The 27,975-nt window shown below is 36.0% G+C and overlaps 3 protein-coding genes across 4 annotated transcripts in view; 2 read left to right on the top strand and 1 right to left on the bottom strand.

Moving 5' to 3' along the window:
- The window catches only part of elovl1b (ELOVL fatty acid elongase 1b), a 35,522-nt gene extending 31,665 nt beyond the window's left edge, over nucleotides 1-3,857 (bottom strand). Inside the window, exon 1 of one of the 2 annotated variants that reach the window (XM_039655548.2) lies at nucleotides 3,482-3,857. The gene's annotated coding sequence lies outside the window, so the exon portion shown is untranslated. The remainder of the gene's footprint in view (nucleotides 1-3,481) is intronic. The other variant, XM_039655552.2, reaches the window with a different exon arrangement.
- Nucleotides 3,858-6,982: 3,125 nt separating this feature from the next.
- Nucleotides 6,983-14,369, top strand: mob3c (MOB kinase activator 3C). Its single transcript, XM_039656086.2, has 4 exons — nucleotides 6,983-7,409; nucleotides 10,171-10,699; nucleotides 11,760-11,962; nucleotides 13,803-14,369. Exons 2-4 carry the CDS (start codon nucleotides 10,282-10,284, stop codon nucleotides 13,830-13,832), a joined length of 651 nt encoding a protein of 216 aa, XP_039512020.1. The 5' UTR covers nucleotides 6,983-7,409; nucleotides 10,171-10,281; the 3' UTR covers nucleotides 13,833-14,369.
- Nucleotides 14,370-15,844: 1,475 nt separating this feature from the next.
- mknk1 (MAPK interacting serine/threonine kinase 1) lies at nucleotides 15,845-27,828 on the top strand. Its single transcript, XM_039655807.2, has 13 exons — nucleotides 15,845-16,046; nucleotides 18,532-18,619; nucleotides 18,730-18,837; nucleotides 19,053-19,150; nucleotides 19,245-19,324; nucleotides 19,627-19,700; nucleotides 19,787-19,891; nucleotides 21,395-21,450; nucleotides 24,023-24,118; nucleotides 24,229-24,423; nucleotides 24,508-24,672; nucleotides 26,214-26,257; nucleotides 26,337-27,828. Exons 1-13 carry the CDS (start codon nucleotides 15,990-15,992, stop codon nucleotides 26,524-26,526), a joined length of 1,356 nt encoding a protein of 451 aa, XP_039511741.1. The 5' UTR covers nucleotides 15,845-15,989; the 3' UTR covers nucleotides 26,527-27,828.
- Nucleotides 27,829-27,975: the final 147 nt, after the last annotated feature.

Genomic DNA, 27,975 nt, shown 5'->3' with positions numbered 1-27,975 from the left:
AAGGGTCTGGTGACATTTCAAAAAAGACTTTCAGGAGATTGTTGCATAAAGAAGGTTAAATTAACCTGTCAGCGGCAGGTAGATGCACATAAAGCACCAAGAGTGTTTGCAAACAGGTAGCCTATTTCTTCGGTACACACACAAAAAAAAAAAAACCCCACATAATTCAGACTTCATCACTCTACCAAAATAACCCAGTGTGATACATGGCCCCTGTCAGGCCTCCAAAACCCCAAACTAATCTGTCAAGACAGGCGCTCAATCCAACAGCCAGTGCAATAGTCTCGTTCTTGGTAATGGAAACTTAAATGGATACATGACCCACAATTAAAATTGTGATTATTTAGTCATCCTAACAGTGCTTTGACTTTTTTACTCTCATTGTATGGGAAAGCGCTTGAATATTGTGCAATAAATTTGTATTTGTGTTCCACAGTAGAACGTCAGTCATAGGATTTTGGTTGACATTTCATTTCTGGGTGAACTATGCACTTAAACATAATGACCATACTTTAAAACTGAAATTCAAATGATTAAAGGTTGCTATTTTAAAAGGAGGGACTGAATTTTTAAACAAATAAATTTAAAGGGCAAAAAATTACAGCCTGCCATTATATGCATCAATCAACCAGTAAAACTACTCTCAAATATTTAAATAGGTGCTCTCCCTGAAATAATCTAGATACCAAACTACTGTACTGGCGGAGGCAACTGGAAGAAGAAAAAAAAAAAAAAAAAAAAAAAAACAAGCGTGCGAGCTGTCACACTAGGTACAACTCACTCTGATGCGTCTTACTCACCGCTGTTTTATGATAGGAATGAGTGAGGAACGAGTATGTCACAGGGGAATGCCTCGTTTCAGGAATGAATGGAATTAAACTACAATGTGATTGTTTGATTCAGCAAGGCTGAGCAACGCGTTTGGAGTGCAGGAGTGTAGAGAGTCAGCGTTTACACGCATTGAAACACGGTCAATAAGTTATACTCATTCTTCCCTTTTTTTTACACCAAAATATTACAGCAATGTCACAGCAGGTTGGCAAATACATTCATTTTTGATTAGTTGAAATGTCACAATGACAATTTTAGTCTCATTTGAAATCAATTACACATTCAAAATACTGTACATATACAATGAGCTTTAAACGTCTGAGACCACTAGTAGAAATGCTCGTATTTAGCATATTTTTAATTTAATAAAACAAAAATCATTATAAAATATCATCAACATAGCACTTTGTGTGAAAATTAATTTCCATTTCGGTTTAATTTGTCTCACACTGCAAGTCTAAAAGCTGTTGGTAATGTAAGCATCTTGTGCTTCATTGTAAGAAAATCTCATCTTCTGTACAAACAAGGGAATTCACTTGGTGAACAAAGTCACAATTGTACTTATTTGATCTAGAAAATGTACAAAATCTTAAATCATTTTGCATAATCAACTTGAAAACATGTCTTTGTGCACTTCTACACAATTTTAAAAACTTTTCTGTTGCAAGGATTAAATTAGATTTGGTCATCTAGACAGTCATTACAAACCAGAACTTCCCAGTCTCTCTCTTCTGTGAACACTTGGCAAAAAAAGAGAAGTTGGGACTTTGCAACTTAAGAAGCATCAGAAATTATCTTCTGTAATGTGACGTACATCCGAATGTAATGGATTATCATTAAAATGTGACTAAATGCTTGAAGAACTCCTGCGTACGCCACCAGAGAGTGTATGTAGTTTCATTGGAAGGTCCAGGTATGACAATTCTATTAATCATTAAATTAATGAAACGCATGCATTGCTCAATCATTAACAATACGATATGAAATAGAAAGCCGACAGGGAGAACAAACATTCATTTCATGCCAACTTTAAAGATTAATCTTAATTGCATTCTTAGACACAATGTTCCAAAATACTCTAGTGAGTCTTATTAAAGTTCATCAGATGTCATTGAACATGCACACTGAAATAACCAACAATGCAAGCATACAACACTAAACCATCAAGTGAAACTTGACTAATCTAAGTGTTCCTAAGTGATCTTTCCTCGGCTCTTATAATAACAAAACGCCTACCGGAGAATGCAAAAGGTTAATGGGTGTTTACTGAACATACTTGGCAAGGTGTCATTCATCTCTTTGGTGGAAACTAACAGACCTCTCAGAGGAAACTTGCATAACACATAGCAAGTGAAATAATCTTTCAACACACTAACAGTAAAGATGGAGCTCTTATCGTAGGTTCGATTAAAATATTGGGAGAATACAGCAGTATACAGGGTCTAACAGTTCATTCATTAAAGCAATTCAATGGTAAACTAAACTTAAGGTAAAGTAGGCATACATTGGGTTACAAGGCACAGCACTTATCCGTATAGTTAACACCTAAGTTTACACTGTAAACAAGTCAGAAAACAAGCTTCTTATTTTAACATTACATAGTATTACCATGAGGGACAGGTCACCCTCACTTGCCTTTGACCAAGGTTAAACATTCCTGAAAGGGAAATCACCAATGTCTACAGAAAAGTAAACGAGAGGAAAAGTATGCCACATTGCCACCCCTGCGGATGTAGAATAAATCACCTATTACAATACGCACACACACAAACGGGAGCTTCAATGGATAGTTCACCTGGATGTGAACTATCCATTGAAGCTCCCGTTTGTGTTTCCAGTGGAAATTTAAATTTGGTCATCATTTAGGTTTGGAATGACATGAGCTTGAGTAAATGAGTATTTTTGGGGTGAACTATGCCTTTAAAACTGAACTTGTAAACAGTCCATCTATAGTTTTGACCCAAGCAACTTTAGGAGAACTGAAAGGAGAGTGATTTCGTGTCTGTGTTTCACCAATATCACTCTCATACGAAGCATGTGTTCGTGTATGCAGGTCAACCGTCCAGGAAACACATTATAATGTATACTTCAAATGCTTTGACAACATACAGACAGCTTGACAACATACATACTCAAAAAAAAAAAAAAAAAAAAAAAACACAATCCCTGAAGAAACAAGCAAACACAGGAAAGCAAGGCCACCACAGGAAGTCAGATGTGTCCACTCTGCGATAACAGCTAAATCGAGACTACACTTCTTTGACAGAATGCACAATATACACAAACACCTTTGAAAATGGTTTGGATAAAAGTAAACTCAAACACTACATATTTGATAATGTTTGAGTCAGTTTGCTAACCTGAGTCTGTCTCCATCACTAACGTTGAACCCATTTAATAAGTCTTCATAATTTATCTTTCTTGATATTACTTCAACAATTTATTTGTTTTGTTAAAATTGAATTGCTTCTTTCTCAGTGCTCTACAGTGTTCCCGTATTGTTTTTATAATATGTTACTTTACTAATAATAATATTACTTATATATTTGCAAAGATGGTACAATAATAGCACTGCATAATTTGTCACCGTACAACGTTGTGCTGGCAAAACAAATGTGGTTTAGTAGAATTGAACTATGGAAAGACTCACCTGTAACGGGTTTAGTGCTCGGGCTGAAACAGCAGGTCGTTTAAACGCTTTTGGCTCTTCGGATCTCTACTTCTTGCGACACACCTTGAACAAAAGACAGGAAACAACGCGAAGCCAATGGCAGCCTTTCAGAGGCGGAGTAAACAGAAGTTGCTGTACGTTAGCTAGCACTTCTTCAAAATGTCACTGTTCTGCGTACCACGTGGGAACCAAAAAGTACATTTTTTAAGTCATTGCACGAATTTAAGTTACTAATTTCTCCTTCCTTCTCTAAGGACATATCTCGAGACCAGCCAACTCGTGAAATGACTAAGCAGGCTCCGGTCCTCTTCAGGTGGGAATGATGGTTCTTCTATTGTCCTGCCCTTTTTCCGAAAACCAACTGTACTTTCGTGTTCACTGACTAAAGCGAGTCTGGGGAGCACAGGAGCAGGTGAGGGAGGAGATGCAAATCATCCAGAGCCGGGGACTTTACTTTTGCCTCAACGGCTCTGAGTCTGCACCGTTGGTGATAAACATTATCCAATCACTATCGAGTATTCCACTTTCTGCGGTTAGAATGTTGAAAAACACATGACCGAGGACATCATCTATGACAGAGGAGGCTTTCCTCCCTTGGTATTTCTATTTCAACCAATCATTGTAGAGACGTAAACTTCTGACGCTGATGGAGAGTAAAGTATGAGATATTGAATTTGAGTATTTGAATTTGAGCAGAAACTACAAATTAAGAATGAATTAAAACTAATTAAAAATGAATTAAGACACTGCCTAATTGGCCATATAGGCTAACGGTAAAGCAATGAGCTTTACTAAACGGAAAAAATTACTATTTTAACACGGACATTTAAAGGGACAGAAGAATAGATTTTTTTTTCTAGGTGAGTGCTTTGTGCTACTGCTAGGTGAGTGAAATTATATATATATATTAGGGCTGTGCAAAAGTTAATTGCGATTAATCGCATCCAAAATAAAAGTCTGTGTTTACATAGTATATTTGTGTGTGCTGCATATAATTATTTTGTATATATAAATACACACACATGCATGTATATATTTAAGAAAATGTGTTATTCCTATATAAAATATTTATATTTATATAATATAGATTATGTATTTATATATATATATACAGAATTTAAGCGCAAATAATTCTTAAATATATACATGCATAGGTATTTATATATACAAAATAATTATATACAGCACACTCAAATATATTATGTAAAACAGACTTTTATTTTGGATGCGATTAATCGCAATTAACTTTTGCACAGCCCTAATATATATATATATATATATATATATATATACACACATCCTTTCGAGCTTGGCCTATTTGTCTGGCACTGGACACATTCTCGAGAATTAACTTACTGTGATAGGCCTAACGTTACATGTCTGCAGCTGATAGGAAAATGAAATATACATTAGTGGAACATTAGACATTCACTATTTTCATTCACTGCTTTGCTCTGCATCCCCTAATTAAATATAAGGTAAGCTATGTATACCACAAATTAGACTTAAAACCTCTGTCTTTTTACTAAACCTTATCATTGTCATTCATGTTACATAAGTGAAAACATTCAGAATTGCATACACCTAAGCTAAGGGTAATTGCTATATGTATGACAAGTAAGATGAACAGCACAGATAAGACACTTGAAATGATGTCGGGGCAATAGTTGAAATAGTTCATCAGGAATGCAGGATAATACAGGTCAGTACTTGTTTATATTCAAGTAATATTGCAAAATAAACCCCACAAGTTGTGAGACAAACTGCATAAGTTGTACATTTTAAAAAATGCAACAACCAAAGCTCAGCCCAGTTTGATGAGCATTTGATTAAAGAAGTTTTAGTTGAAACGTCTGGTTTCAGGTCAGAAATTGTCGATACTGCTGGTTTAGGGAGTCTTGAAAAGAAAGAACATAATGAAATGTCTCCCTACGTCACAAACATGCATATCAATATAGCAAACGTTGCAAAAAAAATTACTGAAACAGATTTCTTGAAGATGTAGTTTTTGATCTGTAATATAAATATTTCAAATAAATACAATAGGCCTACTGTTGAAGAAATTCAGAAATTGCTCATACCAATGAGACAAATTCTATGCCTCAGTAAATATGAAAACATTGTACTTTATTTAATTTTTATAAAACAATTAAACATCTACTCATATAGGCCTAAACAAAAACATTTTGAATGTAAATTTCCATTAATTATTCATCAAGCGTATCCCAATTATCTTCATTACTCAAGAGATAAAGGCGCTCCAAGTTTTTTTAAAAAGCCATTGTAATCTTTCTTAAAATTTGCGTGTTTTTTTATACTTAAAAAGAATTTAAAACCAACTTGAAATGATTGTGCCACTTAATAATTTGTCAAATATTTATTTCCATCTAGTGGTCAATAATAGTAATTACATTACTTCACAATTGTGCTCAGAGTGGTTATTAGTTCTGATAGTAACTGATTATATGTAATCTGGATTACTTAATCATATTTCAGACATTACATCCTTGTAATTATTATGTATATTATGTATGTTATTATATATTATGTTTTAAAATATGTCATAATCAGACAGTTACTTTTTATTGATGACAAGATTACTCAGTATTCACAAAATGGCAATCAATTATTCAGAATTCATTGTTTCCCCAATTGTTGTTTTTATATTTTCAAATTTTTTTAATAAACATTTTGTTTTTAGAAAAATATATGTTTGAAAAAGGTCAAAGTTAGGTCAAAAGTAATCTAAAAGTAATCAATAGTAGTCAGATTACATTACCTAAAAATGTGTAATGTAACTAATAGATTAGCCTATTTTAACTACAATTTGTTTTGTATATTTTGTATTCAGTTATAGACTTTTTTGTAAGTAATCCACCCAGAACTGTTTTTCTGATTTTATTTATCAATTTTAAGTATATATATATACTTATATATATATATATATATATATATATATGAAGAGTTCAGATGCAAAAGCCTCTAAATGCCATTTGAAATTTTCTTCTTTAATGATGATTTTTATCAAACTTGTATATTTAAGTTCAGTAATTTCACTTAAATGGCAATTGTTATTTAAGTGAAATTACTGAACTTAAATATACAAGTTTGATAAAAATCATAATTAAAGAAGAAAATTTTTAAATGGCATTTAGAGGCTTTTGCATCTGAACTCTTCATATATATATATATATATATATATATATATATATATATAAAGATAAAGATAATTATCTGCAAAAAACTTACATTTAAGCGTCTTAAATTTGGCATCTTCACAATGAATTCTAAACTTTTAGACAAATTAAAAAACTATTACTTACATTGACATTCTTATGTATCAAAAAACTCAAGGTTTTTATATAATTTAATATGTTAAGATGTAAAAATAAATGGTCCAAATGTTTAGATGGTCTGAGAAAGGGGGAAGTTACAGTCCTCTTGTGAAGTTTCGAGCACAATAGAGTTTGGGGGGTGTGGTGTTGGGCAGGGCAAAGGATGTGGCTTAATGTGGGACTGGACTTCACAGACTGATGCTCCTCCCACCACCAATGAAATCTTTCCTTTTAACTTCACACACTGCCCCTGAGCACCACACATGACACGCACACACACTGTGGCACACAAAAACAGACAACAGGGCCTAGACAAAATCAGGATATGACATCATACACAGGAAGGAAAGCCAAGTAACTTTTCAGCTTGTTGTTTTTACTCTATACTGTATTCTTAACTGAGTTTTGGAAGGATAAGACCGGCTGATGAGTGGGAAAGGGAAAGAGTCCTCACAAGACAATTTGGATTTGAACTGTTCCCTCTTGGAAAGAACAGGAGCCAGAGGAATTCTTTTCAAGTTTCCCCACAACATTCCAAGTGTCTACAGCGGGACTAAAGCCAAATTCTTTAGGTAGGGATCTTAAAATCTCTACTTCTTTTCATTAACAAGATGCTTTCATGAGTGTTAATGTAGTAATGTCAGAGCTCATGTTTCGTGGGGGCTCAGAGAAAGCGTGATCAGACACGTCAGTGTTTGACGTGATTGTTGGAGGGGTGGACAAATAACTCCTCTGTTCTTTGGTTCCATATTGAATGATTTGAGTTCAGTCCAACCTCTACAAACTCTTTACTTGAGAAAGTAACATGTTGGTTAGAAACAGGAATATGTCTGCTTTATAGAATTGAAAAATATATAGAAGAGAGTAAACCAAGTAGGTAGTACTAAGTGCCTTTTAATTGTGTGAAAATACTGTGATATGCATTATCAGTTACAGCAACAAACGCCAGAAACACACTTATGAGAGCTCTAAAATGTTCCTGCAAAATAAATCTCAACATGGGCTATGAGAGGTCGGTGTAAGAGAAACTTTGACAGTTTATCTATAGTAACCAGGCTTTCTGTGAATACATTTATGGGAGGAGAGAGAAAGAGAGATGGAAAGAAAAACAAGACTTATCAAAAAAAGACAAAGAAAGGATGGACTTAAACATGGATACAGGACGTTAAATGAAAACAGAAGCAGGGTTTGATTGTACGGCTGAAGAGACACTTTAAAGTCCCTCCAAAACGCATCTCATTTCAGCCAGTTCGAACAAACACAGGAAGTTATGAAAATGGTCATGTGGATAAAACAACGCAAATGGAAACTTAATGCATAGAGAGAATTAAATCAATTGTTTGCTTGCAGTGGTCTACTAATGGAGTTTATATGCAGTATTCAAAGGTTTGGGGTCAGTATACGTTCTTTTAAAGAAATTAATACTTTTGTTCAGAAAGGATTTGATCAATAGATTGATCAAAAGTGACAGGAAAGTAGGTAAAAGTAACTTTTGTAAACAAATTTTTTTTTTCCATATTTGTTAAAACTGTCATTATTTCCTGACAGTAGACTCACTATGAGACAGATAATCTGTAAAAAAAAAATCAATCTTCTGGCTCCTCCCAGTGGTCCTATTGCCATTTGCAGAAATACACTGCTCCCGGTCAGAAACAACCAATCAGAGCCAGGAGGAGTGTCTTAGCAGTGTCAATCACGCTCGTGTACGCCCAAACTCAAGATTACCGGTGTGCTGCATCTGTGCTAACGCCGGAGAAACAGCCTAAACTGCCAATTTCTCGAGTGGCACCTGCTCACCATAAAACAAAGAAGGGTAAAAGGAAAAAAATGATGGCGATAAACAAGTGAAAAATAAAGAATTAGACAGAGCCCTTTAACTTGGTGTCAAAACTCTAGCGGCGTAATGTGGATAAAATGTCACACACTGTTTAGCCTAAAATGCTAGTACTGGGGGCATTGACTAAGTAAAAAGAAATCGCTAGTTTATACCACTAACAAGGCTCAAAATAGCCCCACACTAACACAGTAACATAAAGAGGGTCCCTACATGCAAAACGAAGCATTGAGAACTTTGTACAGACCGTTTAATAAGAAGTTACTTTATAAAGACAGTTCACTTTGTGTATACAGACATGAGCCATCTTAGAAAATAGTCTCGATAAGTCGATCCCCGAACGCCGTTCATACAGTTCAGATCACTCAGCACGTCGTTCGTGGTTTGACTTATCGTGACTGTTTTCCAAAGATAGCTTCTGTCTGTATACACGAAGTGAACTGTCTTTATAAAGTATCTTCTTATTAAACAGTCTGTACACTTATAAAGTTCTCAATGCTTCGTTTTGGATGTAGGGACCCTCTTTATGTTACTGTGTTAGTGTGGGGCTATTTTGAGCCTTGTTAGTGGTATAAACTAGCGATTTATTTTTACTTATTAAATGCCCCATTACTAGCGTTATACGCTAAACAGCTTTTAGAGATAAAACTCTTTACATTCGATTATCATGAAAACAAATCCCAGGGAACGGTCGACTAGGTACCAATGTTTTATTAGACCAAAGGTTCATTTTACACCGGAGTTCTCCTTTAAGGACCAATCAGCCTGCGACATCTAGAGTTTCATGGCAGAACTTGGTATATCTTCAGAAATGTATATATGTATGTTTATATATTAATATATAAAAATATATTACAGAATTATATAATATAATAATAGAAATATAATATATTCGCCAGGACTGTCATAAATTCGATCTACAACATTGTGACGGACTGATAGGGAGCATGCCAAGATGCGTGAAAGCTGTGATTGAACTCTTCCTAAGTGAAAACATTAGTATTGTGTTGTTTAAAAATCAACATAAACCTGTTTTCTTTGCATGATTCACGGTCTGAAAACCAGTTTCTGCATTTTCTGTAAATAAATGCTCTAAATGACAAATGTTGTCAGTAGTTTGTAGAATAAATCAAAAATGCAAATTTTACTCAAACAGATAAACATGCGTATAAACAATAAATCCAGAGAAACTGCCAATTTTGCTGTGGCCTCATGAAGAGTTCAGATGCAAAAGCCTCTAAGTGCCATTTGAAATTTTCTTCTAGAATGATCATTTTTATCAAGCTTGTGTATTTAAGTTCAGTGATTTCACTTAAATGGCAATGATAATTACCTAATAATTGTTATTTAAGTGAAATTACTGAACTTAAATATACAAGTTTGATAAAAATCATCATTAAAGAAGAACATTTCAAATGGCATTTAGAGGCTTTTGCATCTGAACTCTTCTTATATATATATATAAGAGAGGCATTGCTTTACTGTCTTCTTCTCTCTAGAAACTACCTTATCGGATGGGACGAGGGACCAAGGAATCATAAAAGTGAACATTCACAACTGTCCGGATCCTGACGGGATCTGACTCCTCCGCCACCCTGCTCAGTTCAGCAATGGCTCTGTGCCTGGGTCAGGTTTTCAGCAAAGACAAAACATTTCGGCCTCGAAAGCGTTTTGAACCTGGGACCCAGCGTTTTGAGCTGTACAAAAGAGCCCAAGCGTCTCTGAAATCGGGCCTTGACCTGAGGAAAGTGGTGCAGCTGCCGGATGGGGAGAACATTAATGACTGGATAGCTGTGCACGTGGTGGATTTCTTTAATCGAATCAACCTAATCTACGGGACTGTGAGCGAGTTCTGCACTGAGAAGAGCTGTCCCATCATGTCTGGAGGGCCACGTTATGAATACAGATGGCAGGATGGGGATCAATACAAGAGGCCCACCAAACTGCCTGCTCTTATATACATGAACCTCCTGATGAACTGGATCGAGTCACTCATCAATAATGAGGACATCTTTCCTACACGAGTAGGTCTGTGATGTCAAATGTGTTTTCCTGACATCTTTATTGCTGTGATAGGGCCTCTAGTGCAGTCTGTCAATATCATGATGCTAATTTTTTTTAAGTGCTAAGTTAATAATTTGATATGTTTTTTACAAAAAATATCAGGGTGCATAACTGTCCTGATATCATAATGAGGAAACACACCATTTAAACAGTGAAATTCTTGAAACCTTATTGAGAAAAAGAAAAGCTTATGTAGTTATTATTATTATTATTTATTAGAAAGAATGTTTTTAACAAAACCGCTTCACTGACAATTAATATATTTGAAAATCCTTTGAGTAATAGTGCAACCAACATGTAAACATTTAAAAAAAAAAAAACATAAAACATGAAATTATAGACACCTGCTGACTATCAAGATAAAAAAATCCCTTAAAATGTTTAAAAACCTTTTTAATGATAACATATCAACCTCTTATAATAAAAATATATTTTATTATAAAAATACCTTAATATATGTGTATAAGGAAAATATGTTATTACTTCTTATGGTTACAACACATTTTTAGAGACATATTTTCAAAATATGAAACCAACATGAATACAAAGAGTACATTTCTTTGTGTTTTACGAGGTTTTCCTATCTTTTCAGACTCCTGCATTTGTGATTTTTATTCTTTGATAACCTTAACATATTAATGAATGAGTATGAAAATTAAAATAAATAGAACAAACATAATTAGGCAGAAATATTAATGAAAAACTGGGCTGAGAAATTATCCAGTTAAGTTTCTGAGGAATTCCTGTGTGGTTTGTGGGGCCAGGGAACACTAGACACATACTTCTGTCTGGAAAAAAATGATATTAATCTGGATAGAGTTACAGAAGCTATACAAGAACTGCCAACAATTCATAATTCCACTGAACTATTTGCTAAAACCCTTGAGAAATACTCATAGGCTTTTTCTCCTTAAATACCATTTGAATTTTCTCATGGAAGAAAATCATACAAGTACCATCTTGAAATGCGTTTGTGATACAATGCGATGTGGTAAGGGTGACACTGGTTTTCTTCTGTTTTCAGGAGTCCCTTTTCCAAAGAACTTTCAGCAGGTGTGCAAAAAGATTCTGAGTCGGTTGTTTCGGGTGTTTGTACATGTGTACATCCATCACTTTGACATGATCTGCAGTATGGGGGCTGAGGCTCACATCAACACCTGCTACAAACACTACTATTTCTTCATCTCTGAGTTCAGCCTTATCGACCACTCGGAGCTGGAGCCACTGGTGAGAGAGCTGCGCATTCATTACTTTTATAGAGGGGCATGATTGTTATGAACTGACTCACAATGTAGTAATAATAAATATTATTATACACAATTATACACGTTGGGGGTAACACATACAAGTAACGCGGGTGACTATGTAATCAGATAACGAGTAATGCAGTTACTTGTTCAAATAAGAAACACAAGTTATTTACTACAAGTGCAGTGGTGTAAACATGATGGTTATTGTAGTTCTAGACAGTGGCGGAGCCAGGGGGTGTCCCTTGGCTTAAGCTTGGCCATCCCTCTCCTTTTGGCCACCTTTTTTTTTTTTTTTTTACAAGAATTGCGTTTTTAAAACACAGAACCGTATCTTAAAGGGGGGGTTTGCTGTTTTTTTCTTTGCATGATTGTGTTTATGGGGTGCAATATAACATGTATTCGTGGTTTTCGGGCAAAAACCCATTCAAAAATCGCGTAGACTTTAGAGCGAGGGAACCGGGAGTGCTAAAATGCTAACTCACTTCCGCGTTTTGGCCTACAGAGTGACGTGATAACTCCGGCACACTATTAACTCATCCATCACATGTGTCAAAATAAAATGCATAATTTTTAAATCCATAAAATAACTAACGTTACATCCTGCCATTTATGTGCATGTTGACTTCCGCATTGTTCACATTCTCACACATATGGATTCAAAAGAGATGTCTCCTCCCTTTTTAATAGGTATGATAGAACGGTATAGATTCTTTATTTTGACTAATATAGAAAGTTGAAGAGTTAATTGATTATATAAAATTCAATGAAGGATAAGTAATCTTTGAACTACAGTGGTTATCTGCATGTCTCATCCATGAAGGTGCAACAATGTTGGCGGTTTTGAGAACCAGAACCATGCTAACTGAGCAAGTTTTATGACTAAAGAACTTTAGCTAGTGTGTGTCCCCTTTATTAATATGTCTGGAGGTGGTAACAAGTAGCTAATAATAATAAAGAAACATCAAATTCACTCAGTATTCCATGATTTATAATTCACTACTCTCTCAATTACAATTGAATACAAATGAACTGTGTAGAAACAGTCCAATACATTATTTAAACTAATTATTGTGTTAAAATAATTAAGATTTATGTGCCACCCCAGACTGTTTGCTGTCCCGGCTCCGCCACTGGTTCTATACGAAATGTGAGCAGGCGTTTACTCATCTCACTTGGACAAAAACACATTCAGTATTCCTCAAAATGAATAAAAACATTGAAATGCAAACTCAGAAAATTATCCAAACCTACAACAATTATGTTAAATTACACTAATAAGTATTTAGTCTCACTTTATTAATCAATGTCTTTGCTGCTGACCTTTAATGATCCAATTAAACCATACCAATAAGTAAAAAAAAAAAAAAAAAAAATGAAAATCACGTTTGTGTTCCTTTTTTTCCCCTTCTTCTCCTCTTGCATCATTCTGTGATCCAGAATGGCAGCACAGCTGAAAAGTTTGAGCGGCGACCCCTACTGTACAGTTGTGATTTTGCATTTCCTTCAGCCTTTTTTTTTACTTTTGAAAAAAAAAATAGAACTCTTGTTATAAAAAAAATAAAAAATAAGCCCAGCCCAGGTAAGAAAAGTAACACAAAAGTAACATAACACATTACTTTCCATGAAAAGTTACTTTTTTAGGGAGTAACACAATAAAAACAAAAATCCCAACAATGGTGCCAATTAGTTTCTTAAAGCAAAATGCACTCATGTTTTTTAGCTAACTTGTGAGTTTTGATGAACAACTGCATCCTGACAGCACATTGCAAATGTGGTATATGTTTGTCCTGATAATTGTGTTTTTTCTGTCTTTACAGAAAGAAATGACGGAGAGGATCTGCCATTGAAAGATGTGGAGAATGGATGTGCATCCGAAAGCACAAAAAACTTCAATCATTAAGGCCAAAATAATAATGTGCTTGAGGTCTGATCTAAGATCAGGCGAGGTCTGAGACTCTCAAATGTGCTAAACTGCACTACAACTTTGCTTCAATATTTCTGAAATACTATGGGTCCAGAAATTCAATACATGTCCCAGAGACAGTAAATGTTTAAATTAAATATCTCAGATTGTGCAGTATTGATATGAAATGATGCATTGATTGCTTCTGCATACAGTTTTTAGCATTTCACAATGTGACTGTGAGACTTCTGCTGAGTTTGAGATGTGACATTGCTCTGTCGAGTATGTAGCAGCGGAAGCAATGTTAGTATTATTTTTATTGAACCAGGGCATGTGCAGTAAAAAAAACAGCAACTATGGTGAATGATGAGGAATAGCACTCCAGTATTGTTCTTATTTCAGGACATTTTGTTCTGAAAATGTGCTGTTTTTGCTTTTGTATTTTTGCATGCAAGTTAAAAATATAAACATTTTAAATTACTCTCTTTCTTTTTTAAACTGGTTGTGAAACCAGAAGTTTCTCAAAGCAATGAAATATCACTTATACTTTACCTTATACTTAAGCTTCAGTATACTTAAGCTTCATTATTCTCACTTATATCATTCTCATCACAATTTTAGAATGGATGAAATATAGTAATTAAAGAAGACCTACAATTTTACGAGTAAGGTTTGACCGATTCATCAAAAGGAAACCAAGCAGAATTTACTATTGCTTGCAAGCAATATACAGCAAACGCTCAGATGTTTTGAAAAAAGCATGCATTTTCAAAATGCACATTCCGTAGGCTATAATTTATAACATTTTAGGAATTAATAAGATTCATATTTCCCAAGTATTCTCCAGGCATCAGCTATTTCACTGCTGAAATTTATGGAGGGTTAGGATTAAAAAGAATCCTATTATTTCTAAATTAACACTGTAAAATCACTCTAAAAAATGCTGGGTTGTTTTAACCCAACTTTGGATCAAATATGGACAAACCCAGCCACTGGGTTAAATTTTTTTCATTAAAATTTTAACCCAATGTTTGGGTTTGTCCATATTTGACTCAAAGTTGGGTTAAAACAACCCAGCATTTTTAGAAACGCCCGAGTGGGAAACATTCACGGTAGAAAATTCAGATAAATAAATGTTGTCATCCACCATGTCATCCAATTATATAACTCCTGGACACGGTAGTCAGCATTTACAGTAGCCCTCAAACCGTATTCACTTTATAGCCCTTAATCCTGTAATTGTGGACAAATGTGGGCACAGAGGACTCAGATGTGATCTTAATTTTTATTTATTATAAATGTTATATCACTGAATTCGATAAAGTTTTGTCTATCTATGTATGGTGTTTTTTATTCTTATTTTGGGGGTATTTTTGAATTTATTTACTTCAAAAAGTGACATATTTTCTATGTAAATTATGCTTATTTTTATGTTTAATTTTTTTAACTACATTAAAATATCATTCCAATAAGTTCTTAGAGCTAAAACCTAAAGATGAAGTGACTTTGCTGTCACCTGGTGTCTTATTTTGCTTATTTTAGAATGCTCTAAATGACAGTTTTTCCCATTCATTTCTTTGCGTGAAAAAAAAAACTCCAAAAAAACTTGTATTTGGGGTTTTGACCCAAATACAAGTTTTTTTGGAGTTTTTTTTTTTCACCCACTAAACATTGTAGAATTGATTAAAACAAAAAATGTGTGTGTTCAGGAGGCAAACTTAGGAAAAATAGCCAAGTCGTGGAAGTTTTTTTTTTTTTTTTTTTTTTTTATAATTCAAAACTATTTGCCCACATTTGTCCAGAATACGGTTTTAGGGTTAAAAGAGTTTTATTCCCTGGAGGCAGCAACGTCTTCGCATAATTTTGAATATTCGTTAGGTCATGGTTGCGTCACCTCAAAATCTCCCTCGTTCGTCCAGTCACGCCACCTGATTAATATTCATGACCCAACCCGTCCTCATGTGATTCGCAAATGCACCGCATTCTCAGTGACCATCAGTAGGAGGGCAGTTTGGCGCGATTGGGGTGTTGCTGTTGTGGTTTCTGTGTTATCCTCCTCCTCCTCCACCTCTTCCTCACTCACTGCTGCTGTTTAGCGGGGATGGCGGACGCACTCACTGAACAGCTAACGCTAGACTCATTCGGCCACAATTTTCAGGTTTGGATCTTTTTTTTAACATAATATATGTAACGTTATATAAATAGTGTTTTACATGAGGTCAACTATATCTTCAGCTCGCCGATGTAACCTGTTTGTCATGTGATAAAGTGGCTTCTTCACTACTGTCTATGCTTCTTAATCGATTGGGTCGCTCGGTTCGCGCCAGGTCGCAAAAACAAACGTTTGTAACGTTAGCTAGCTACTTAATTCTGTAAGCGCGAGTTGTATCTATTAAAACTGGGTTTCACTTACTCAAAAAGAGCATTTCTTGGGTTAACTCTGCACTGTCACAATTACGATGACATTACTACAGTATTTCAGTTCTCTGACACTTGTTGCTTTTTTTCGACACTCATTTTAGTTCATGTTCTTCTCTTAAAGGGATAGATCACTCAAAAAACGAATTCTGTAACGTTAATTTATTCCTGCTCATCATGTTCAGACAAACTGACTCTCCTGGGAACGTAAAGATAACCTTAGATTTCTCATTTTAATTGCATGTCTTTTCCAAACAATGAAAGGGAATGGTTATCATGCCTACTATTTTGCAATACAGAAGGAAGTTAGGGATTGCTAGAATTTTTGAATGAACGGTCATTCAGCATTGACTAGCAGCTAACGTTACCGTTGCTTTAAATATAATATTATGCTAATGTGTCCAGCCCTCGGCTACTCTTCTCACCTATTAAAAACGTTGGTAAATATAAATTCCTATAACGTCCTCCTTTATTCTCATTATTTATGTATATTTTAATACAGCTCATATATAAAGTTACATTTTCTGGATTTCCCACTCAGCAGCCAGATGAAAAAGACCAAACTTGACCAAATGTCGCGAGTCACGACACTAATATCTTTGACATGAGTTCATCCAACCTAACCTACTATGAAGAAAAACGTACGCTGCACACAGCTGACGTCACGAGTTTTCCCTGCGGCGGGAGCGCTGTCCGTCTCGCGCGGCTTCTGGAATGATCGTGTCTGTATTTTCTTTCAGTTCGTGGACCTTCAGGCGCTCCACTGCTCCCGTCATGTACTCACACGCATAGCGACTTGCCTTAAAGCGGGCTTTTAGACTTATTTGTGAGTCTCAAACTGTATTTCGTAGTGGAAATGGGGAGATGTTTTGAAACGCATTAGTCATGCGAGGCTTGTTCAGAGTGAGAAATCTGATATGAGCACACTGCAAGTTTTAGAGCTTGGGTTCACTTCCTCTTTCTATGATAGAAGTTCATGTTTACAGGACATCATAGTGAACTTAAAGTCACCATGATATAAAAACGAATAATTCTTTTCTTTTTTGGAATATTGCAATATTTATTATGATGTATCCGTTCATATAATAATAATAATAAAAAAAACACATGTGCCCTTATAATCCTTAATCAAAATAACTTCCCACTTCCTCTTGCAATGACAGCAAACCACAATCAAGTGATTCAATCAATTCTCTATGCACAAAATCAAGCCCGCCCTAAATTATTTCCTGTTCGAGAAGCCGGTTTACTTGGATATAAGTCACTATAGAGAAGAAAGTACTTCTGTTTCATGCTGACTTTTAAATATGATGATAATTTAGTTATACACATTAAATATTCGTGGAGGAGCGAATAAAGCAAAAAAGAAGATAGTCGCATGCATTGTCATGCATGTTTGTCAATGACAATCTCTGGCTGTTGTTCACTCCAACTAAACTAAACCATGGCCATTAAAACAATCTAAAATAGACATTTTTACTATCATCAGGGTAATAACTACAGTCCCATGAACCATTGCAAACAACATAATAATAAAAAACAATAGATTTTATGTTTTTTTTTTTTTGTTGTTGTTACAAAATATGCATATTATGTACTCAAAGAGTTTGAGAATGTAGAGAGACTGACTCAATTACCTCAAACATAGTCCTTCATTGGATTGGATAGGCGCTAAAGAGATATTATTGGGCATGATTTGCTTGTTGTCATTCTCTGATTGGTGGATATTTGTTTGCTGGATTCCACTGTATGTGGATAAATAAAGCAAACTAATGGCTTCAACAAAAGCATATACCATTGATTAGCTACAGTGTTGCTCACGGTAGATCTGTTATCATTCAAAATGGGATTTTTTATTTTACCTTCTTTTACCTTCCGGTGAGGTCGACTAACAGCAGATGGAGATTATGCGTCAGCACTCTACTGCTATTCCTGCAGTTCCCGGATGTAAAATGTTGAATTTTCTGTAGTATTTGTGGAAGCGAATTCGTAAAGCAAAATGAATGGGCCGAAAATTGCATGTTGAAGATTTATAGTTGTATTTTTTTTACGGAATTAATATTTTGGAATTGGAATCTGAAATGCAAATATGGATCATTGACTTTTAACAATGAAAAAGTGTGTATAATGCACTTTATATGTGTCTAGAAGCACTGGAACATTGCTATTGTGTACTATTATCACTTTGGTTTAAGCGTACATTTCTCTCTCTTTCTTTTTCTCAGATAACCAGTAGCACTCTGGTATCTGGTCAAGTGGAGAACCGTGGCCCGTTTTCTCATGCCCCCAACAGTGCCTCCCAAACCCCCGCAGGTACAGCTGCTATATCCTTCCAATCTTGAAATCATTTCAAAAAAGAAAATTCTAACAGAGTACCCAAGATCTGTCATATAACATCTGCGGTTTTGTGTTTTTTACTTTAGGATTAGGAATGGAAAGCAGTCAGCCAATCAACATCACCGATGCGGCTACACGCCGGAAGAAGAAACGCAGAACTCGGGCCGCGGACAGTTTCACGGGCAAATTTAGCGGTATTATACCGTCATTGCAATATAAGGACAATACAAAAAAAATATTAGTCTATATATTGTGTTCCTGGTGTTTATTTGGTTTACTCTCAGCATTATTCAGTATTCATAAATTGTTATCTTGCATCATCATTACTTCAGGATGTTTGATTGCATTTCCTGACTACATTTCCTGATTGGGTAAGGTATGAGTCAACTCAAAAGTGTGTGTGTTGTAGATCTGTACAGGCTGACGGATGAGCTGCTGGGTCAGGGCGCTTATGCTAAAGTCCAGGGCTGTGTGTGTTTACAGAATGGCAATGAGTATGCTGTGAAGGTGGGAGGATTTTTATTTTTATTTTTTAGATAAATATTGCATTTTTTCGTTGTTAAAACAAACATAATAAACCTTGTGTGGTTATGTTTCTTAGATAATTGAGAAGAAAGCTGGCCACAGTCGCAGCCGAGTTTTCAGAGAGGTGGAGACGCTTTACCAATGTCAAGGAAATAAGTAAGATCATATTCCACTATCCGCTTGTTAATTCTAGAATAGCGAATTCTGTATCCGTGTATAATTCTCCACTCCGTTTTCCCGTAGTATTACAACATGCCTTGAGTGTATATTTGCACGTTTTGTGTTCGCTTTTGGAATCTGAAGGTTTTTTTTTTTAACCCGGAAACAGTAGTGTCAGACTTAACAAGTGGATAGCCGTTATACTTAATTAAAAGAAAATAATGTACTTTATATAAAGATTACTGTATAAATAATTGATTGTTGTAGTTAGTACTGCATCCATTGTGTGTTCTTTACAGGAACATTCTGGAGCTCATTCAGTTTTTTGAAGAGGACAGCTGTTTTTATCTGGTGTTTGAGAAGTTACGTGGAGGTACAGTTATATTGGATTGAAATACAAATGCAGTCTCATTCTCAGTTAGGTTTTTTTTCCTAATGAATTTTCTCTTTTCCGCTCAGGTTCCATTTTAACACACATCCAGAGACGAAAATACTTTAATGAGAGAGAAGCTAGTCATGTGGTCAGGGATATAGTACATGCACTGGACTTTCTGCACAACAAAGGTAAATAATAGGGGCATTCGCAACCTACCAGGGTGGTTCCCCGAGAACTAATGGTTCCCATAGGAACTTTTTCCTGTTGCGTTCGCACCGCCAGTAGGAACTCTGAAGTGACATAAACCGCGCCTGTTGTTGTGACTTATTTTGGCGGCATGGTGGGCCTTTAGTGTACGTTCACACCAGTCATTCATTTTCAATGGAAGCTGGCTTTTCTCAGCTGCAAGGAGCGTCAAATCCATCGGCGTCGCGTTTTGAGCGTCAATGAGAAAGTTGAAAGAAGCTCAACTTTATGGTAATGAGATGTGACGCGGTTCAGAGGCAACTTAAGGAGCGGCAAAACGCCAGCAACCAATCGGAACCAAGTCGTCCTTCACGGTTGTTGATTCAGGAGAAATATACAATGTAAACTTTCGTTCCTACGAAAACATTAGTTCCGAGAAAATGGAAGAGAAGCTAATCATCGCTGTTGCTGTGATTCCTACTGGTTTCGTATCATTTATGACATGACGTTGTTTGCTTATAGGGACCGCATAAGCGCAACTTTTATTTGAAATATTTACGAACGCTCTCTGTTAGGGATGGGCAACGATTAATCGCATCCAAAATAAAAGTTTGTGTTTACTTGATATATGTGTGTGTGGTGTGTATAATTATTTTGTACATATTAATACTAACACATGTATGTATATATAAATGTGTTCTTAATATATCAAATATTTATATTTATACATAATATTATTTATGTATAAATATATATAAACATGCAAATATTTCTTAAATATACACATGCATGTGTGTGTATTTATATATACAAAATAATTATACACACCACACACGCATACATTACGTAAACACAAACTTTTATTTTGGATGCGATTAATCATTGCCCATCCCTACTCTCTGTTCATTATAGTTTAATCGTGACTGACTAATACGTTATTTTATCTAATCACGTATTAGTCCTGTCTAATACGTTATTAGATAGAACTGTTATACATGGAAAGTAGACAGTAAATGGAAAGGCCATTTGCGTGTACTGTGAGGTTGATGTCCAGTGTTGCTAGCTGAGCAGAAACACATCATTTTTGGCTTGGTCTCCTCAAAATTGCATTGGATTTTCTCCTCAGCGTAAAGGTTAAGAGGCCCATCTATCACTCTTTTCTATGTTCGTATTGTTAGTTTCTGGAGTAAATGTAGAGTTTTTAATCTGTGTGTTTACATATACCTGCTTTAAAAATGGCAAGTGCTGTTTCGCTTGCTTTCAGCCAATCCGCGTACACTAACGTCACGGATAGTACCTATAGCACTGGTTTAGACCCTACTTTGAAGCAGGAGTTAAATTAGTTCCTAGAACTAAAATCATTCCTAGTTCCTGCAGTGCGAACACGCCGACATCCCAGTACTTTCGCCAATAGTTCTAGGAACTATAAAAAGGTCCTTCCAGAGAGAAAGGTTGATGACTTGTGCGAATCGGTTTACTTCAGACTTGTTTCTGTTTTTCCACAGGAATTGCTCACCGGGACCTTAAGCCTGAAAATATCCTGTGTGAATATACTGATAAGGTAATGCATCCATTTTGTCTTTTAAACCCCGGGTAAACCGAATCCTGGCTTATCTTGCTCTTTTTCTCACTGCTTGAAATTTTCCCAGGGTTTACAATTAATTCTGGTCAATTATAAGATGACTCTTCACACTATACATTTATAAACCTTGGTTTAACATCCTTATTTTTAATTTGCAGTGTCTGTGTCATTGATTTGATTACTCTACCTATTTAAATAAAGGCTCTGGCATTGGGCATCTTCATTATGTATTGCAGACTGTACTATCAAGTTTTTCCTGAATGGACTTTAGACTAAACAGTGAAACAGTCTCTGTTTCCCCTCAAACTCTGAAACTGTTTATACAGCACGTGTTTCTGTGACTGTCCAAAGCATGTGAATATGAGGCATGTGATGGGTGTGTGCCATTAAGCATCTAGAAGTGCGAAACATTCCTTTACCCGGGGTTACAGGCAGGGTTTTGATCGACTAAGACACAAGAATGATCATAGAACAACGACTTGCAAAGTTAATTAGATAAATGAATAGATTATCATTAGGCTTTCCGGCTCATATTAATCCAAACTTCATCATCCCATAATATGGTTATCTCACATGTGTAAATGTTTAATTTGAAATATTTTATTTGACTCTCTAGACTCTCCCCATGCCTACCGAGCTTGACTATAGAAAGAAGCAATATTCACAAGTTCTCACAGCATTTGTAGATTAAACTTGAAACATGAGACAGAAAAGAGAGAAAAGGAACGATATATCTGAGTCTTCTATCAAGAGTATGATGGAAAGAGGCAGGGGGCCTCTGCTCAGTAGTTATCTACGGCCTTGCATTTGAGTGTCTCAGATAAACAGTTCAACAGAGGTCATGCAGATTTTGACTGATAAACCTTCAGTTTGTCCCCCTCTTACAATCTTCATAAGCACTTAACCTTCTCTAGAAACATTTACTCTGTCAAAAGCATCATATCGAGCAGCAATAAAAGTAGTCTTTTTTCAATAAATGCATAAATAGTGTTGATTTACATATACATGAATGTCAAAAACGGTATCTTTCATGATTAAAAAGTTATCTAAGGAAATATCTGTACCACATGCAAAATTAACTATGTATAAGCTGTAGCACAAGTCTGCAAGAACTACAAAATGAAGTCTCTTATGTTCACCAAGCATTTATTTGATCAAAAATACAGTGTAAACCGTAATATTTTGGAACAGGTTCAGGAACGACAATTCACCATGACGTCAGAACAATAATAGACGTTCTTCCGGGTGGCAAAAGCCGAAGCGTCCCTATAGCAACAGTAGTAAATTGCTTGGAGGGAGACACACCGTCGTCAGTAGCCTAATCTACATTTCAACAGTTGATTCAAAAACAGACGTGGTGGAAATTCAGACATAATTTAACACGATCATTAGAGCTTAGATTCTTTGATCTAGAGACGTGCACTCCCAACGCACAAGACCGCGGCACGGGGCTATCTGATGGCCGAGTGCGAGCGGTAATGCATTCACTGTGTGTGTGGATTGCGGGAGAATAAAACGATTCACGGGACCCCCGCAAACTAGAAATATCTATGAATAAAACAAATAAAAACTAATACATTTGCATTCATCTGTTGCAGAAAAGCAACAAGAACAACTAAAACAAAATAGAAATGATTTACATGGCAGAGTTTCTTTTTATAACATGACTGCAGCCGTGAGCGATGTGGCCAATCACAGACATATGTGTTGATTTATTGAACGCAATGGCCAATCAGAAGCATTTACTCCTCACCGCTCAAAAGAAAGTAGCCTAACATAGAAAGTAATAGAAATTAACTAAGTTAGTTGAGAACGTCAGTTATATAACGACCCACGTATTAAAAATGGTTGGGTTTAAATTGGGCTCAGGCTCATAATTAGAAATGACATGCACTTTTGACGACGTCCACTCGCTTTAACCTCCTCGCCCACAGGTTCCGCTGGATAGATTGACTTTTTTCTGAAGGAAATCGATAAAAAAAACCTACACCTTTTGCTGTATATCTGATGGCGCAACCCCAAACACAACATATTTTCGCCATCATTTGAACTTTGATCAACAACAATGATTTTAACTGTGTAACTGTTCAGTTGCCGGCTGGATCTCTTCAGTTAGTCAATAGAAGCCGCTCGTGTTCTGCCACCCGGAAGGATCGCGCTGCCTATTGTTTACAAACATTCTGAAATGCCCTACAAGTTTAAATGAACTCTATTTGAATTATATATTTTTAGCATCATTCCTCTTAGCATTCAAAAATGATATTTTTCAGCATCATTCCTCCAGGCTTCAGTGTTCTAATATGCTGATTTGGTGCTCAAGAAACATTATTAGTATCAATGTTAAAAACAGTGTTTGCTGCTTAAGATTTTTGTGTATATTTTCAGGATTTTTTTGTAACATTATGAATGTCTTTATTGTAATATTTAATCAATTTAATGCATCCCTAGCTGCTAAATAAATATTAATTTAAAAAACTCACTCACTCACCCCCAAACGTATGTTTAAAATCGTGCCAGTCTTAATTGTAATGAGTTTGTTGCTTTCATTAAGGTTTCTCCTGTGAAGATTTGCGATTTTGACCTTGGGAGTGGAGTAAAGCTGAACAGTGCCTGTACCCCAATAACCACCCCTGAGCTCACCACACCAGTAAACACAACCTCAGATTTGTTCTCAATGCTTTTAGCACGCTAGAACTGTGTAATAGTAGCGCTGTGGTGTTGAGTAGCACTGTTTGAGAGGTGCGTTCTCTGCTTTAGTGTGGCTCAGCAGAGTACATGGCTCCCGAGGTGGTTGAGGTCTTTACAGATGAGGCTTCTTTCTATGATAAACGCTGTGACCTCTGGAGCCTTGGGGTCATTCTCTACATCCTGCTTAGCGGGAGCCCCCCCTTCACTGGCCACTGCGGCACCGACTGCGGGTGGGAACGAGGAGAGACGTGTCGTGCCTGCCAGGTAAGACACGTGCTCATTTAAATAAATGTAAAGAATTCACTTATCCATGTAGAGACATTTGAATTGTTGTTCTCTCTTGTTCAGAACAACCTTTTTGAGAGGATTCAGGAGGGGAAATATGAATTTGGGGATGGAGTCTGGGCTCAGATCTCAGCCGATGCCAAAGATCTGATCTCGCGGCTGCTGGTGCGAGATGCCACTCAACGGCTGAGTGCCGCCCAGGTCCTGAAGCATCCCTGGGTGCAGGGGGTGAGTCTTCTGCTCTTTTTAGTTTTCTTGAAGCCTTTTTCATTTTAAAATTAAATGAGGATGAACAATATGAAAGTGTGGTAGACAATAATTTTACTTTTTTGCATTGTAACCTTTTAAATGAAATTAAATAAATAAAAATTAGTTTCAAAAAATAATTTTATTCTGAAAGGCCACATTAAATTGATCAAACGTTACAGTAAGGACTAATATTGTCATAAAAAAACTATTTAAAATAAACTATTTTGATCTTTCATAAAATAATTAATTGTCGTTTTCACAAAAATATTAAGCTGCACTGTTTGATTGTTAACATTGATTGTAATAAGAAACTGTCAACTTTGATGATAATAAGAAGAAATGTTTGTCTTGTGCACCAAATCAGCATATTAGAATGATTTCTGAAAGATCATGTGACACTAGAGTAATGATGCAAAAAAAAATCAGCTTTGCCATCACACGAATAAATTTCATATATATTAAAATAGAAAATGTTTTTAATATTACACAATATTACTGTTTTTACTGTATTTTTGGTCAAATAAATGGGGGTTTTGGTGGGCAAAAGAGACTTCTTTCAAAACACAATTCTTACCAACCACAAACTTTTGAACTGTAGTGTATATTATACAAACAAAATGTGACTATATATATTATATGTAGGTCTGTCAGTACAACGCAAACTCATTTTAACGACGTCAATTTTTTATCGCATAATTAACGGTCTTTTTGGGCTAACAAACTTTGTAGTTAGCTTTCACATGCTTTTGCAACAGGACGCGGCATGCGCACGCCGCGCTATGAAACCCATTCATTTCAATGGCTTGTGCCGCTCGAGGACGTTTTGTTGCTTCGTCGACCAAGCGCAAGCAGATTTAGCTAGACCAAAACAACAGGCACGCCGCACACACTCGTTTGGGCTTGCGAGCCGGCCAAATAGTTGGTTAACGTTACGTTTTGAGTGGATGATGAGCGCGAGACGCTGAAATGGATGCCAATATGATTCTGAATGGAAAGTTTACTTTTAAAAAGTTGTCAAATGGTTCAATTGACAAGACCGAAGTGATCTGTGTGTTTTGTCGTTGTGAACTGAGCTATCATCATCGCAGCACATCTGAAACACCGCTTGATGATGGCCAAGCACACACGCACGCACGCACGCACACACACAGATGATGCGAATTCTCCGCCCCCTCGTCAATATCAGGACCTCGTCAGTATTTCTTTCACCCTTTCATTGATGGACAGTGTTACATTGTGTGAGAGATTATTTGCTCCAAGTGAGAATGTTAATGTGAATTTGAACACGGTATATGCCAATGTTGTTTTCAATAAAAAACATTTGCACAAAGCAAGCCGATCCACTTTTCCATGTTGATAAGAGCATTGATTAAAATGAGAAAAAAATAATGGGACAAAAAGAAATCAAGAGACATTTAGAATAGCTAAAAATGTGCGATTAATCGCGAGTTAACTGTGACATTATTGCGATTAAATGTTTTATCGTTTGACAGCACTAATTATAGTATTGTATTTAACAGAATGCACCTGAAAGAGTTCTTTCAACTCCTCGTGTTCTACAAAGGTATTTGATTTGATTCAGTATTTAGTATATTTTTCAGTTTCTGTAATGTTTCTAACCGCCGCTCTGGTTGAACCCACAGGAACTGCAGCACTAAAGACCTGACGCAGTTTGCGGCTGAAGCCATCGCGTTCAATCGACAACTGTCCCAGCAGGAGGAAGAGCAGGAGGACTTCTGTGCCGTGGTCTGCTCCATGAGGCTCTCTCCTCCCTCCAACTCCAGATTAGCCCGTCGCCGAGCAAAGTCTCAAGCACTACGCACCAACACCTGATGCCTTCCACAGGTGCTCCAGCGTTACAACCCTTCATGCAAGTGCATTCTCTGGCAAACGGAATGGGTTCTTGAACGAACCGTAAAGCAAACACACGTGTGTATGCACCACAAGCTCAGTGCTACCAACCAGTGGCACAGGAACAGACTAACCTTAAGTATACAAACCAAAAACATGCAGCTCGGGTTGATTGTCTTTCTGTGTAAAGTGAGTTTTGGGTGTTTTAGGCATCAGGTTTAGGTTTTTTTTTATATTTATTTTTACTCAATATTTATGGCTGGTGGTGTTTTACAGTCGGATATAAAAAGGATGGTCTGCTTTGAGGGAATTCACTGATGTTTTAATGTGAATGTAACAACATCAGTGAGGCTTTTTAATCTATTTTAGCATTTTTTTTTAAAACACTTAAGTTACTGTAAAGCACTGGACCTCTTGCTTTGTCACTTTTTTATTGTTTTTTGTTAACAAAATTGTAGTGTTTATAATTATTGTTGAGTGAACAATGTTTTGGTTAATTTGAGATATGTAAAGCCAAGCTGCCTGACAGTAACATATCTTAGAAATACATAATGAAGTGTATCATTATGTATGGGAACACCATCAAGAGGCATGCTGCTTTAATGAGGGTGTTCATGAGGTATTATAGACGTTTGACCAGTTACTTTATAAGCTCAAACAGTTAGTAAATATTGCACAGTATTTTTGTCTTTTCAGATGATTATATTTTTTCATTTAATGTATATTTTTGCATGGTTCTTGCTAAGTGTCTTTTAGTGTTGAACATTATTTTGTTGAAAATGTGAAGTATTTATCTATGCATCAGGGCAATGAGCCAATCTGCAGCCGACTCAGTTATTAGGTGGAGTAAGTTTTATATTTTTAGTTTGCATTCTGTGGAAATTGTGCCATTTTGGGGGGCAGAGCTCCTGATTAGCCAGATTACTAAATTACCTCTCAGTTGACTTTTGTATTATCAAATTATCAAACATGCACAGTTATTTTTCATGTTATTTGTGGTCTGAAATGCTACTTGAGGTTAATGGTAAGAAGTTTAGTGGTAGTCCATGTATGTGTATTTAAGAGTATGTGTTGGGAAACATTTACAGGGATGACACCAGAGGGCGCTACCTCATTTTAATGGCTATGTTTTCAGTACTCTGCTTGTTTGATGCTGTAATGCAGTGTCTTAGTCTAAATCCAGATGTCTATGGAATGGCCATTTAAACCCTAAGAACTCTGGAACAGATCTGAGGTGTTCATTTGGTTTTCCAGTTTTGAGAAATAAAGCAGTTTGCACTGAAACCTGGCCAATACTTGAGTCTTTAAGATGCCATAGAGCAATTTACTGTACACTGTGATGATCACTTGCCTGCTTTTATGTGGGGTGCTTAACATTGTGGATAGCAAAAGAAATAGTTTATTTTGAATTAGATGAGTATGATTATACTA

Source organism: Pimephales promelas, chromosome 21 (genome assembly GCF_988280905.1).
Source record: "Pimephales promelas chromosome 21, fPimPro1.hap1.1, whole genome shotgun sequence".
Classification (NCBI taxonomy): domain Eukaryota; kingdom Metazoa; phylum Chordata; class Actinopteri; order Cypriniformes; family Leuciscidae; genus Pimephales; species Pimephales promelas.
The sequence above is the reverse complement of the archived record's forward strand: the minus strand, read 5'-3'. Positions and strand labels throughout refer to the sequence as shown.